At 34.2% G+C, this 15,086-nt stretch overlaps 2 protein-coding genes across 5 annotated transcripts in view; one reads left to right on the top strand and one right to left on the bottom strand.

The window, feature by feature from the left end:
* The window catches only part of MFN1 (mitofusin 1), a 34,577-nt gene extending 24,926 nt beyond the window's left edge, over nt 1-9,651 (top strand). For 3 of the 4 annotated variants that reach the window (XM_060011099.1, XM_060011097.1, XM_060011098.1), the window contains 4 exons: nt 1,457-1,609; nt 2,750-2,946; nt 5,321-5,455; nt 7,327-9,651. In XM_060011099.1, coding sequence (XP_059867082.1) covers nt 1,457-1,609; nt 2,750-2,946; nt 5,321-5,455; nt 7,327-7,408 — 567 coding nt within the window. In that variant the 3' untranslated portion in view covers nt 7,409-9,651. The remainder of the gene's footprint in view (nt 1-1,456; nt 1,610-2,749; nt 2,947-5,320; nt 5,456-7,326) is intronic. The other variant, XM_060011096.1, reaches the window with a different exon arrangement.
* A 209-nt stretch (nt 9,652-9,860) lies between these two features.
* Nucleotides 9,861-15,086, bottom strand: part of GNB4 (G protein subunit beta 4) — a 60,029-nt gene continuing 54,803 nt past the window's right edge. Inside the window, exon 10 of the mRNA XM_060011100.1 lies at nt 9,861-14,280. Within this exon, the coding sequence (XP_059867083.1) occupies nt 14,174-14,280 (107 nt within the window). The 3' untranslated portion in view covers nt 9,861-14,173. The remainder of the gene's footprint in view (nt 14,281-15,086) is intronic.

Genomic DNA, 15,086 nt, shown 5'->3' with positions numbered 1-15,086 from the left:
TCATGGTATATGAATGTTGTAGCATGTATCAATACTCCATTTCTTTTTTTGGATGAATAATATCCCATTATGGATATCACACATTTTATTTATCCATTCACCAATTGATGGACATTTGAGTTGTTTGTACTTTTTGGCTATTATGAGTAATGATGTTTTTTTTTTTTTATTTTTTATTTTTTTACAATTTTTTTTTTTTTTTTTTGCGGTACGCGGGCCTCTCACTGTTGTGGCCTCTCCCGTTGCAGAGCACAGGCTCCGGACGCGCAGGCTCAGCAGCCATAGCTCACGGGCCCAGCCGCTCCGCGGGCATGTGGGATCTTCCCAGACCGGGGCGCGAACCCGTGTCCCCTGCGTCGGCAGGCGGACTCTCAACCACTGCGCCACCAGGGAAGCCCATGAGTAATGATGTTTTAAATACTCGTAGACTGTTTTTATATGGACATCTGTTTTCATTCCTCTTGAGTATATATGTCTAGGAGTGAAATTGCTGGACCACATGGTAACTCCATGTTTAACTTTCTGAGGAACTGCTAAACTGTTTTCCAAAGCAGCTGCACCATTTTACATTCCCACCAGCAATGTATTAAGGTTCCCTTTCTCCACATGCTCATCAAGACCTGTTATCATCTTTTTTATTATGGCAGATGTGAAGTTGTATCTCATTGTAGTTTTGATTTGTATTTCCTTAATGACTGATGATTTTGAACATCTTTTCATGTGCTTATTCGTGTATCTTATTTTGTAACATGTCTATTCAAATCATTTGTCCATTTTTAAATTAGGTTATTTGGCTTCTTATCGACTTGTGGGAGTTCTTTATATATATTCCAGGTACATACAAGTCTTTATCAGATACATGATTTCCAAATACGTATGTTTTTCTAGTCTGTAGCTTGCCTTTTAATTTTCTTATGGTGTATTTTGAAGTGTAAAAGATTTTAACTTTGCTTTTATTTTTTTTTTTATTTTTAATTTTTATTTTTTATTTTTGGCCACGTAGCTTGTAGGATCTTAGTTCCCCAACCAGAGATTGAACCCAGGCCCTCGGCAGTGAAAGCGTATAGCCCTAACCACTGGACCGCCAGGGAATTCAAAAGGTTTTAAATTTGAAGTCCAGTTTTTTTTTAAGGATTGTTTTTTTGGTGTAAAAAAATTTTTTTTATATACAGTTTTAATTTCACTTGAGAGTTGAAGGCTTGTTGTTTTAGGTAGACTCATTGTATGTTATGAAAATTCATTCTTCATGATATCATTGGTCCATGTCACAGGAGATAACTTTCAGACCATTTTTATTTTCTTCATGTATTTATGGTAAACTCATTAATTGGAGTCATTCTTTTTGTAGATTTACTACTGTAATTTTAAAAGAGAATACAGTCGAATTTTGTAAATGTAACTTTTCCATTTGTAGTGGTTTAATTGAATTAATCCTTTCCCCCCCCAACCTTATTAGCTTCCCAGATCTTTAGCTTCTACTCCCACTGCTCCTACCAATCCAGCAACACCAGATAATGCGTCACAGGAAGAACTCATGGTTACCTTAATAACAGCATTAGCCTCTCTTACGTCTAGAACGTCTATGGGCATCATTGTTGTTGGAGGAGTGGTAAGAAATAGTAACTTTTTTTTTGAAACAGTATTTTTTGGTGTAATTGAAATTGAAATTATTGCAAAGCTACCTGCTAGATCAGGAAAAGAAAGATATATTTACTTCAGTTTCCAGGATCTATAAGATGACATGAAAAGTTGTAAGTTAAAATTAGTGAATTGAGTTTCACAAGTCTAATCTTAAAAATAAATATTTAAAAAAAATTTTAATTGAAATATAATTGACATATAAAATAGTATTAGTTTTAGGTGTATGACATGATTTAATGTATGTATATATTGTGAAATGATTACCACAACATAAACAATACTTCCTACTTTTACATCACAGCACACGAAGAAACAATATTTGTGCATTGGAGTAACAGGAATGATCCAGGTCCCTTATCTAGCCTTCTCCAAATACCAAAGGGATCTGCCTTAAAGTATTAAATATTATTTTTTGTAGTAGTTCTTATATGCTAAAAGTTTTTTTCATATCATTAACAGCATAGGTTTATTTTGGTTTGTTTTTATTGACGTATAGTTGATTTACAATGTTGTGTTTCAGGTGTACAGCGAATGATTTAGTTACACAAATATATATATCTCTATTCTTTTTCAGATTCTTTCCCCTTATAGGTTATTACAAAATATTGAGTATAGTTTTCTGTGCTATACAGTAGGTCCTTGTTGGTTATCTTTTTTTTCTTCTTTTTTCTCTTTTGGCCACACCACGCGGCATGTGGGATCTTAGTTCCCCAACCAGGGATCGAACCTGTGCCCCCTGCAGTGGAAGCATGCAGTCTTAACCACTGGACTGCCAGGGAACTCCCAGTTAACTATTTTATATACAGTTCATTTTGGTTTTTTAAACCTTTGACCTAAATTAACATCCCTTTTTGAGATACATTTAATCAGCTTACCAAATGCCTGGCAGGTTATAAAAGTTCTTGCCTGGTATTTATGTGCTGCTCCTTTTTTCGGCTTGATTTCCGGTAATTTCATATTTTCTCATAGAGAAGGAATATACATTTTTAAAAAATGGATCTGACTCAAAGACCTGTAGGGAGCCAATGAGTTTTCTAAAATGCCTTTTAGTACAATCTCCCTAGTGGTATTTTTCTTTCTCAAAGTAAGCTGTGAATTTATCTTACAGATTTGGAAAACTGTAGGCTGGAAACTCATATCTGTTTCATTAAGTATGTATGGAGCTTTGTATCTTTATGAAAGGCTGACTTGGACCACCCGTGCCAAAGAGAGAGCCTTTAAACAGCAATTTGTGAATTATGCAACTGAAAAACTGCAGCTGATTGTTAGCTTCACAAGCGCCAACTGCAGCCACCAAGTACAACAGTAAGTTGCAAGATTCATCTATTTTTGTTTTAAACCTTTACTGAAGTAGGACATACATGCAGAAATGCAGAAATAAGAGTACAGCTCAAAGAATTATCACAACATGAACACATTTTATAATTGCCACCAAAGTGGAAAACACAGAATGATACCAAACAAGTGGGCTCAAAATGCATGGTGGTACGTAATTTATTTTTACTATTATAGCCCAGATTTGTAGGTTTAAAGGCATGATTTTTTAAAACTCAAGAGAATTTTATTATAATAATAAATACCTGGGTCCACCAAGTTTATGTATCTTAAATATTTGTTTCATTGATTTAGTAAAAACATATAGAACTCCAGTCAAATCAATGCATAATATTCTGTATTAGAGTGCCCCTGAGAGCTGAATTAGAAAGTTTTCTGAGCTAAAGATGATTGCAATTTAATAGAAGAAACAACATGTACATAATTATAATAAAAGGTGAAAAGTGAAAAGTAATGAGAGCTTCATAATGTGAGGCTGTAGAATCTTTTTTTTTAAACGGCATTGAGTATTTATGTATTTATTTATTTATTTATTGGCTGCATTGGGTCTTCGTTGCTGTGTGTGGGCTTTCTCTAGTTGTGGCAAGTGGGGGGCTACCCTTTGTTGCGGTGCGTGGGCTTCTCACTGTGGTGGCTTCTCTTAGGCACGTAGGCTTCAGTAGCTGTGGCTCACAGGCTCTAGAGCGCAGGCTCAGTAGTTGCGACACATGGGCTTAGTTGCTCCACGACATGTGGGATCTTCCCGAACCAGGGCTCGAACCCGTGTCCCCTGCATTGGCAGGCGGATTCTTAACCACTCTGCTACCAGGGAAGTCCCTAGAATCTGAAATCATGAAGGATAGTGGATCAGCAAAGGTTTCCTAGAGGAGAGGTAGCCTGATGAGACTTGAACATCAGAATAGAACGAGCAAGACAGAGAAGACAGCTCAAACCAAAGGCAAGAAGGTTGCGGGAAAAGGAATGTGTTCAGAAACGTGAGATAATTTCAGTGTGGCAGATGTGTACATAAGAAGGGGTCCATTCAAGTATAAACCTAACACTAGGACTGAGGTTTGGATAATTAGGAACCCTGGGAGTGATATCATTAACATTTAGCTCTAGAACAGATAACTTTGCAGTGGTGTGGTGTGTAAAGTGGTTTAGACTCAGGAGACAAGAATTGCAGGGAGATTAAACTGTTTCAGACACAAGATCAGAGCCTGTACTAACCTAGTTAAGTTAGAGCTATAGGGAATGGAAGCAATGGGGGCACAGAACTGAGACCACTGAATTAGTTCACTCATTTACCAAATATTTATTGAGCTCCTATTTTATATAACTGTTAATTTTGATTTATTTATACTAAGATCTTTTTCTTTAATGAGGATAAACTGGACCTCCAAACAAAATCAGCTGAGGCTCACATTCATAAAAACAGAATTAATGAAGCTTACTATTCATTTCATCATCAAACATTTATTAATTGCCTACCGTGTGACAATAAATACTCTAGAACTTATGGGAAATTAAAAGCTAAAGATAACTTGTATTCTTCCTTAGAGGACTTTACACTCTAATGGAGGCAACCTCAAATAATTACTCCGGTTAAAATAATACTAGCTAAAAATAATAATACTAGCTAAAATAATACTACTACTACTAGCTAAATATTAATGTAATAAAATATTAAAATAAAAAGATGCTTCATTTGTCTTATATTGGTATTTGGTCAGATAGGGGAGAATGGAGGGGGAAAGGACCCTGGGAAAGATGAAGATGCGCAGGAGAATAGTTGCAGAGAAAAACAAGTCAGTTCATCAAATTCCAGTGGTACACACCTACCAGGCATGCTCCAAATTGCAAAAATATAAATATATTTTCCAAAGTTAACATATTAACTAGCACACAAATTAAATACAGCCCTTTTGTTTTAGAAATGTGGTTAAATGTTGCTATAGTTTAAAGTATTTTTGACTGTCACAGAAGTTCATGAAATTTTCTTTCCTGTTCTCAGTAATTTATTTCTATAGGCAGGGGACAAGAGTAAGGCTTATTATGCTTCTGAAGAAATACACCCATCCTTTGCCTTTTTATAGCTTATTCATATTTACAGCAATATGGCAGAGTAATGTTATTACCCACTGAGCATTTGTCTTGAGGCCAGATGAAATTAAGCCCACAGTCATATTAAGCTTACAAGTGCCATACCCTCCCTCATACCATTCTTAGCCGTGTTCTTTGATACCTTATATTTTTGGGAATTTTTTAAACTTGTGATCTCTTTTTTTAATATAAACTTTAAATGAAAGCTTATTCATTTTAAAAGACATTCATGACTGCTGATAAAATTATTTTTTATTTGAAGGGAAATGGCAACCACTTTTGCTCGCCTGTGCCAACAAGTTGATATTACACAAAGACATCTAGAAGAGGAAATTGCCAGATTATCCAAAGAGATAGATCAACTGGAGAAAATACAGAACAATTCAAAGCGCTTAAGGTATTTGAACCTTTTGTCCTTAATAATATGAACATTTATTGGTTTCATTACCAAAATATAATTATGTAAAATCACTAGCAAATTTATGTTAAAATTTTTGGCTTTCTGCATTGGCTTAATTGTAATTTTGCAATTTCAATGAAAGCTAATTTGAACAACAACAAAAAAACAAATCTGAATTTAAAGGAATTTTTTAGATCTAAGCTTATAGCTCTATGTTAAGCTATACTAGTCCTTATTCAGAGCAGAAGTTTTGTAATTAAAAGTATGAGTATGAATTTTCAATCGTACATATCTAAGACCCATAGCTTTTCTTCTCATTGGGGACTGTTAGGTATACTAAAATTTGAAGCAACGGAAGTAAACAAGATATCCTAATATAATGTGGAATTCTGGTTTAATATGATTTGCCATGGATTCTTTGGAGTCTAAATAAATTGTGCTTTGGGGGTCAAGACCAGAAGTATCACCACGAGATCTATACTTCTTGGCAGTTCTTTCAGCTTTATTACCCATTAGCTGGCTCACCTACAAGTCTGGTAGAATCATTAAGCATCATTTACTTCCTGCTGCTACTTACCAGGGCACATGCTACATACAGTTGCCTATATAAAAACAGTTTGCAACGCCTGCAAATTGGAGAGGCTGTCCTTATGACGTGGATTTTGGGACATTATACTTAAAACACCTGTGATAGTGTCCATCCCTGGTATCTTAATCTGAAAAGATTAAGATTTAGCAGTCACATTCTCATTGCATCTCCATTTCAGGGTCTCTGAAAAAGGTGACTGCCTACCACTTAAACCCGAGCATCACTTCTCACACACAAATACACCCAAGTTAATTTCACATATTCCATTGCTCCTATTTTAAGTTAGGTCATCCCAAATACAGCTTTTCAAATTTGGTGAAACTATATCCAATAGAAATTTTTTTTTAACCTAGGTAGGTTTTTAAATATTTTTCATCTTGCTATAGTAAAAAGCCATAACTGATAAAATAGATTATTGGTACTTATGTAGCTTTCAGATTTTGGCAGGACTGACTTGAATAAGTATCAACATTTTTGATCTGCTAATTCTTCTAATAGGAAAGTTTAGAATAATGTTAACATAATAAGTTTAGAATATTATTAACATAATATTTGGAATCTCCCTTGTTACTAAATTAGGCTTTTAGCCATTCAGATATAATTTAACTTAACTAATGCTTCAGGAGCATTACTTGAAGAAATATACAGTGGAGTTCACAAGAACATTTAACTTATGACCTTGACCATATGCACTCAGCAACAAACAAAACAGGACCAAGAAAAGAGAGAAACTCATTTAAGTATGTGTGTGTGCCCTGGCAGAGTATGAGAATGGGAGATACAAACCTGCATTCCCCTGTCAATTTACATTGTTTTCCCTCTTGTTATGGGCATTTGGCTGCATCAAGTACAATTTTAATATTTAAAAAAAATATTTTTGGTAACTATGGTCCTTTGACATCTACCAGCTACTTTGTGTATACATAAAACCACTTATTCTACGCTTTATTCTTAACGGGAATTCAAGAACAATTATGTCTTTATGTGACTTAGGATGTAACTCCCATGTAAGGTGATATGACTCCACTGTCTCTTAGGCTTTTCATTCTTATTAAAGATTTTATCTCAGTATACCTTTCTTCTGGCCATTGGATTCTGTGTTTATTGCAAAGTTACAGTAGCACATATAATAAATGCTTTAAAAAGAGTTGATGATGTGAGTTCAGACAAATGTAGCAACAGCTGGCTAGTGATTTTTTTTTTAAGATTTGCATGGGATGCATTTTTTCTCATTGACCTTTATGATTAGATTGGTGTTTTATTCATTTTTTTAAATTAGAAATAAAGCTGTTCAACTTGAAAACGAGCTGGAGAATTTTACTAAGCAGTTTCTACATTCAAGCGATGAAGAAGAATCTTAACAATAGAGATTGCTTTGGTGATCATGATAGAAGATGGAACTTGGAAGATGGGGACAGTTATTTTTATGAAGTGACTTTAAATATGAATTATACTAACTATACCTAAATAGCAAATCCTTGAGTAGATCCTGGTATTGATCTATCTCACGGTGTGTGCATTTCTGAAAAGTGTTGTCTCTTTAGTTTTAATTTTGGGTAAAGAAAAATCCTTTGATATGTGAAAATGATGAATTAGTTTAAAGAACCAACTCTCTGACCCCTGCGGGGTGGGGCCTTGCTCTTAATTAGGGCTCTCTTTGTTTTTGATTCTGAAAAACTCTGCTTCCTGGCATCCAGGAGTTAGAGAATGCTCCTTTCATCTTCTTTCTCAAAACGAATTTTTGATGCCTATTTCAATGGGAATAGTCACATTTTTGTTTTATAAACTGCATTGCTCTAACCACAAAGGAGTGTGGAATGTTCTTGACTGTATTATTTATGCAGGTTACAATCACTTTTGCATCCTGGCAGGTATGTAAACCACTAATAATGCTGTTTTTACTCCCTCTTTTATTCCTATTAAAATTGATGTAAAACAGTATATAGGTTTGTTATTATAGAGTCCTTATAAAGGTATTTGCGTCTAAATAGTTTTCTCATGTTTCTCAAGAAACACTTCCAGCCTCAGCTCTGATTCCAGTAAGGAAAGCTTTCTATCTCAGTTTTAAGAGTTAAGTTTGAAGTGATAAAAATAGCCAGAGATATGGGAGATCTGAATTTTGGGTGGCTACAGTCATGTACAAATGCTGTTCTTTAGAAAGTATTTGCCAAGGATACTGCTGGGTTGTCCCCCGGAGTGGCTTTTAAACATTGTATGAATTTGACAGGTCACGGTTAAAAATTATGTTTTTTACCTTAATGAAATGTTTATGAGTTCAAGTATTGTTTGTTTCTATGTTAAAAACTAATAGAAAAGTTATATGGAAACATTAAAAAACTGACATTCTAAGGCTTTGCTACACAAAACGTAGTTTTGAGGACCACCAAATCAGCATCACCTAGATGCTTGTTAGAAAGGCACAATCCCAGAAGACACAGCACATTTGGCAAGTATAGTTTATGCTGCTTTTCCATGGGAGGGATAACATTTCATGCTTTTTTCTTTTAATACTCAGTACTTCTTTTTCTCTGCCTTTAAGGCTCCTGGATGCTACTCAGTCTTTTCACAACAGGTGCAACACTGTTTTCCAGGATATTTTAAGGAGAAAATATTATTTAGGCCATAGAAGGCTTTCAAAAATATTTTTTATGCAAATCGGATATTAGAATGCAATATTCAAATCCAAATAAATATTCATTTATGGCTAATATTGTTGCTTTATAACCAAAAAATGATAGAAGCCACCAAGAAGTGGGATTAGGTAACAATTGCAACATGAAAAACATGTCTAAGACTGCATACTGCTAATTAAGTTTACAATTTCAAGGCCTTAATCTTTTTTTGGGGGGGGGGGTCTTAATCTTTATATGCAAGTACTTGAACTTTTGAAATAGCATAGTGGTTTGGTATCACCTCATTAGTACAGTGGTTCTCACAATTTAGTCCCTCAGTCAACAGTAGCACTACACTAGGGAAGTTGTAAGAAAGAATTGCATTCTTGGGTCTCATCCTAAGACCTACTGAATCAAATACTAGGTTTGGGGACCAGGAATCTCTGGTTTAACAAGCCCTCAAGGTGATCTGATGCATGCTGAAGTTTGGGAACTACAGAATAGTGTAGTGTGATTCTCGTGTAGTAAGTTTATACTAAGTTTTTCATCACTAGTTTGAATCCAGTTCCGCCTGATCAAGCTTGAAAATATGAGTGTTGGAAATGGGACACTAAAGTAATGAAGCCCAGCCTTTATGCTTAGGGATAATAAGTGCACCTATGACCAAGCCCATGAATTATAAAGAATTGTAGCTGTTGGCGTTCAAAGTTATTGCACATTTACTTGACTGTCTACTATGTATGTTTGCAGGATTATTTATAAACTTTGTGTAACCTTCAACTTTTTACAAAACTAGATTTTTTATAAGTATGCAAGGTGAAAATAAAATGTTTGCCTGATAGTTGATAAATGTAGCATTTATACTGGCGTTTAGTGAGTTTTAATCTTTTAATGATTTTTATGGCTATCTTGGGGAGACCTGCTCATCTTTTTCCTAAGGGAACTTTAAGGGAAAAAAATGACATTTTGATGAAAATCTGTGGCCTTTTAACAGTAGGCTAACATTCACAGTACTACAGAATAGGTCAGTGGCACTCCAGTCTCTTCCTTGCTTCCAGCAGCCCATTCATTTTTCATGAAGAAAATAATTACCAATGTTTAGATAAAGGAATTAGAACTGAACATGAACTATTGGGCTTGGAGTTTAGTTCTGGGACTTAAAAGTAATTCTACTAAAAATCAAAACATGCTACATGAAATCTGTTAAAAGCACTTTATTGATTACAGTATCAATTCACAGCAACATTATTTCACAGAGCTACTGTACAACTAAAGGAACAAATTACTGCAAGAAAGATTCAAGAATACTGTTAAATCATGATACAAGTCCATAGTTTGGTTTAAAGCTTTTTTCTAAGAGCTTTAATCTAATACATTCACCTTTCCCACAAACTACTGACATTCAGATTCAGTTGGCCACAGCTGTTGTAGAAACCATTCTAGGTGAAGAAAAACATTTTAATCAACTTAAAAAACCCACTTAGACATGAATGCCTTTGGATAAGAATATGCAAATGCAAGTGTTCAGATGCTTCTTTGAAAAGAGAAAACGATAGGATAGAGCACCATTGTGTAAGACACAGAAAAGGCTTGAAATATCTACCAAGTATATCACTGAAGTTCTATTAATTAAAAAATACTGTATGATGTAAGATTCTGTCAGGCACATTTAACACCAGTTGAAACATATAACCAGCTTTTTCATATGCTGCATTAATCAACTATTTTGTAGGATCAATTGGATTTAAGAAAAAAGACTTAGGAAATTTTATCAACATGCAAACAAATTTGCTAAACACAAGGTGTACCATCATTCTGATTAATAAATTACTTTTTAAAACAATGCTAGCTTAGACATTCAACTACAGACCACTTTACTGAGTACCTATTATAACCAATACTTTTAAATATATCAGTGAATTTAAGGCAACTTACAATGAACAATGGGAGAAAAACTAGTAAATATGAAGGGTACTTCACATTCTACTTAACCTAATTTAAAATACCAATTTTATTCACTGTGATACCATTTCTCACAAGATAGTCTGACTGGTGGGTGTTTTAAAAATTCTAGCAGGAGGTAAGAAACGCTTCAAAATTTTGCTTTCCACAGTGGCAAAAGGGAAATTAGAAACTGAACATAGTACTTAATTTAAAAATGTTTTTAAGTCTGACTCACACTGTGAAGATTTTAGAAAGAACATGTTTATTACTAAAATCATAGGCCCATTTGGGAGATTGTTTAATCACTTTCCATTAACGTTTAAACACATCAACAGGTAAGCCACAAGTATTCAACTGTTGTACTTTAAACTGTGAGACATTCACCAATGATCAAGCATAAATTTCCATGAATGTCTTCATTTTTAAAAGTCTTAATAATATTACTAAATCTAAGACATCAAAAGTGTTGGAGAAGGTTAGTTATATAATATTGGCACAGTATTTTTTTTTTTGCAACAATAAAAATTTCACTTTGTCACCTGGAGAAGCCAAGATCCATTTCTCTTTCAATATGTTAACTTTAAAATTACTTAACATATTCCAGAAGCAGCTACCTCCGTTATGTCTAGGAAACTAGTTTACTATCATCATGCAGTATTAATCAGTTCAACTGAGTCTAAATTAAGATAAGGAGATGGCTTTCTAGGCTCTCTTGAAGAATTAAGTATCTCTTGATACTTAAGTATCTCATGAAATATTAAGCCTAAATCTTTGCCTCTCTGAAGATGGAATTCAATATGCTGTTGTAACCACAGACTCAACTATAAAAATCCGAGCTAGGGAGGGATCTTGGATATTTAGTCTAAATCTCTGATAGCATAGCTGCCAAAATTGAAGCCTGTCCATCAAAGTGGAGGTGATGTTCTTGCTGAGAGCACAAAGTGCTTTCTTGAGCAGGTTTATGGGATGATTTGCTGAAGCACATGGCAATCACTCCACTTTGTTTTAGAAAAGCGTATGTGCCTTTAAAATATTCTTGACACATCTTAAAAAAACCTGTTCTTTACAAAGTGATTAAAGACTCTACAAATAAACCTAACTGAGGCGCATGACGTTTAAATGTTTCTTAGGTAAATAGAAAAAAATCAGGCACCAGAACTGCAATATTGATAAAATTCCTTAAAACTACTTTTGGCCATATTTTTTTTAAGTTTTGAAAAACTGAGATTCAAACTGTACTGTGCTTCTACAAATTATACTGACTTTAGGAAGTTCTTATGCACAAAAGAATTAGATGAGCAGATGAACTCAAACTGCAAGGAAACAAATATTTAGCAACTGGAACCCATATCACTAAACAACGGTTTAAGTAGTAAGTTAACGTGGTAATGAGGTCACCATTCGGTCATATGTATAATACGGTCATAACAGCCGTAGTAGTGGTTAATTTTCAGTTGCCTAATACATATTTAATTATGGGAATTGCTTTTTAACTATCTACAAAAACTTTAATAACATTAAATCACTTTTATTAACATTTTGAAGACCACAGACTTCTCATAGTCTGTGTGCCTCTGACTAAAGTATCTTGTTACTAGAACCACTTTCAAAGTAGAGGAGATACTCTCTTTTTATATATATAAGGCTATTTTGCACATGGTAGAAGTGCTCTCTTGAAGAGGATTTTGGAATAAATTGCTGAACTACATGGTAAACCCTCACCCCTCTCTATTTTTGGATATGAATATGTCCCTTTGAAGTATTCTTGCCTTATCTCAAAGAGCTGCTCTTTATGAAGTGATATAAATAGTCCACAAACATTAACAGCTAAAGCTCATAGAAATCTTGAATGTGTATATAAATATACATTCATGCCTGCCATCTACAAGTCTGTTTTTTTGGTCCTATAAATCTTCCTTTTCCCATTTTATTCTTTTTAGTATCTTAAAACAGTTACTTATTTCATTATGGTTGATGCACTTATTAGCACATCCACAATATAAAAATGAAAATTTACAAGTAAAATTTGGGAGTATTTAGGTTAGGGTTACAGGTGATCAAAAGTTAACAGACCTATCTCAACAGTTACTGACAGTTTACTGTTACAAAACGCAATGCACTTCTACATCAGAAAAACCCCACGACTTTACCATCAAAGAAGACTAACAATCTTCTACTGTCAATCATTTAGATTATTTTTAAGAGAGAAATCCAAGGGTCAAGGATCTCTGTTTAAGTTCAAGGGGGCCCGTTCTAGTAATACACACATTATTATATCACTGACAAGCAGAGGAATTGCTTAGTATTTTCCTCTGACCCCTTCAAGAACTGCTCTTAGAATCTTCTTTTGGCTTTAAAGTGGGGGTCACTTTGATCTTGGTATCCTTTGAAGCAAAACCACTTAGAAACCAATATTTTGTGCTAATGGGAGGAAATATTACAGAAGATCAAAAAGCTTGAATGTCTGCTTTTTAAATTTTTGAAGGCACGGAAAGTTAACATCAATTCAGATTTTATATTATGTGAACAAATTCATAAAGCAACTTTCTTAATGATTATAACTAGTCAGACCTGGTGACTGGTTAGATTTTATACTTCTTTGAAAAACGTAATGCCATCACATTATTTTTCCTACCTAGATACACACTGATGGAGAACACTGGGAAAAATCTTTCAGATGCAAGGACAGTCCAAATGTTCATCAATCTGCTGAAATGAGTGCACCTTACAAACTCAGTTCTAGAATATGAAATCAATAGGAAAGCCCAGCTATTTCGAATGCTACCTAAGTGTCATTTGATCATAACCAGCTTTTTAAAATAACAAGAAACCATTCTCATGTGATTACTGCTATCTACCAATTAATATAATACGAGTTTCTTATGTATGTCTAAAATTTCAGAGTGAGATCTCTATTCCCTGGCCATCAGATTATGTCCCCTTCAAAAGACTAAACATGAGCACTAATTTAAATTGATAAGATGGCAGAGGATATTGCAGAAACTAATGATATTCACAAGGACTCCCCTCAGTGGTACCTAGGCCTGTCAGCATTCTTAAACAGTAAGCAACCAGGATCTCTTTTAGATCAAAATGGTCGGAATACAAGGGGACTTGCTTCAAATATCAGTACACACATCAATGGTATCACTTCCATCTATTACTGTGCCTGGTTCCTCCACTATAAAACTCAAAACTATGACACTTTTTAAGGTATACAAGGTTAAAAATGTAGTTCTTAAAAAATGCAAACACATACTCTCAAACATGATAGGCTGCTATAATGTGTACATTCTGTTCTACACAAAGAAAAAGAATTAGACAGTACAAGCAAAAATTCATCAAGGTTAAATTAGCTCAACTCCTCAAATTAATACACTGGTCCTGATCTCAGCAAGCACCTTTACCTTGTTTTCACCTTTTTTTGTTTTGTAGTTTACTGAAAGCTTCTTTTTGTATATAATAATAGAAAAATCTTCACCTGCAAATATAAGGTAAATTCTTTTGCACAGCTATAGGCTGTAGTACTGACTTCTCCAGGTATCAGTGGAGAACAGAAAATTTGTGCTGTTAATTCCAGATTCTAAGAAAACTGTCCCAAGACCCTGTTGCCACAGCCATGCCATCATCAGTTACACCTAAACAGCTGACACGGTTGTCATGACCAGCAAGAACACCTGAAAAACAAAAGTTCAGTAAAAAGTTAGCAATGGGCAAGTTTTAGAATTAAACAAGTGTATGCATAAAAGATCTGGGAGGGTACTTAAAAGCTAACAGGTTCCCCTGAGTTGAGAGACTGAGTGCCAGGGGTAAGGTGGGCATGTAGGTAAAATAAAATTCTTTGTATTCCGTGAACTTCTGACATGTGCGTCAAATTGTGTTTTTCATTTTTGAAAAATTATTTTATAATTATGCTTATGTTCAAAATCATCTGTTCAACAACATGTAGTCTTTTATTTTACATCTCTAATAAGTTCATGATACTTCTAAATTTTGCCAATAAGCTATGCTATTTTCAACAAAAACAAAATTTTAAATGTTCAATGAACTTTTACCACCAGAACAACAAAAACATGAGAATGAAGCTGACTTATACTACCACTTCCAAAAATAACAACATAATTTATTTACTTTATTCTTTTAACCACCAAACCCTGGAATGTTTTGGTCATAACTTTCTGAAACCATCAAACTCATCTAGTCTTAGTTTTCTTTTGTATATTTAACCTATTTGATCTTCTGACCACTACACAGGATAAAATTAAATATTCCCAAATATTTGAGAGGAAGATGAGAAAAGTAAAGATTTAAGAGAAAAATTAGAATATATCAAATTCTCAAAAAGAATTTTTTCTTTAATATACTGTTTGAGTTTTCATTATCTCCATATGTAATTAAGCATATCATTTTCGCCCAATCTTAGGAACAGAAGTTCATCTTGTCTAACAATATTTTGTGCAGTACCTTCAGTATGGCAATGTTT

The sequence above is a fragment of the Delphinus delphis genome, chromosome 4 (genome assembly GCF_949987515.2).
Source record: "Delphinus delphis chromosome 4, mDelDel1.2, whole genome shotgun sequence".
Lineage (NCBI taxonomy): Eukaryota > Metazoa > Chordata > Mammalia > Artiodactyla > Delphinidae > Delphinus > Delphinus delphis.
The sequence above is the reverse complement of the archived record's forward strand: the minus strand, read 5'-3'. Positions and strand labels throughout refer to the sequence as shown.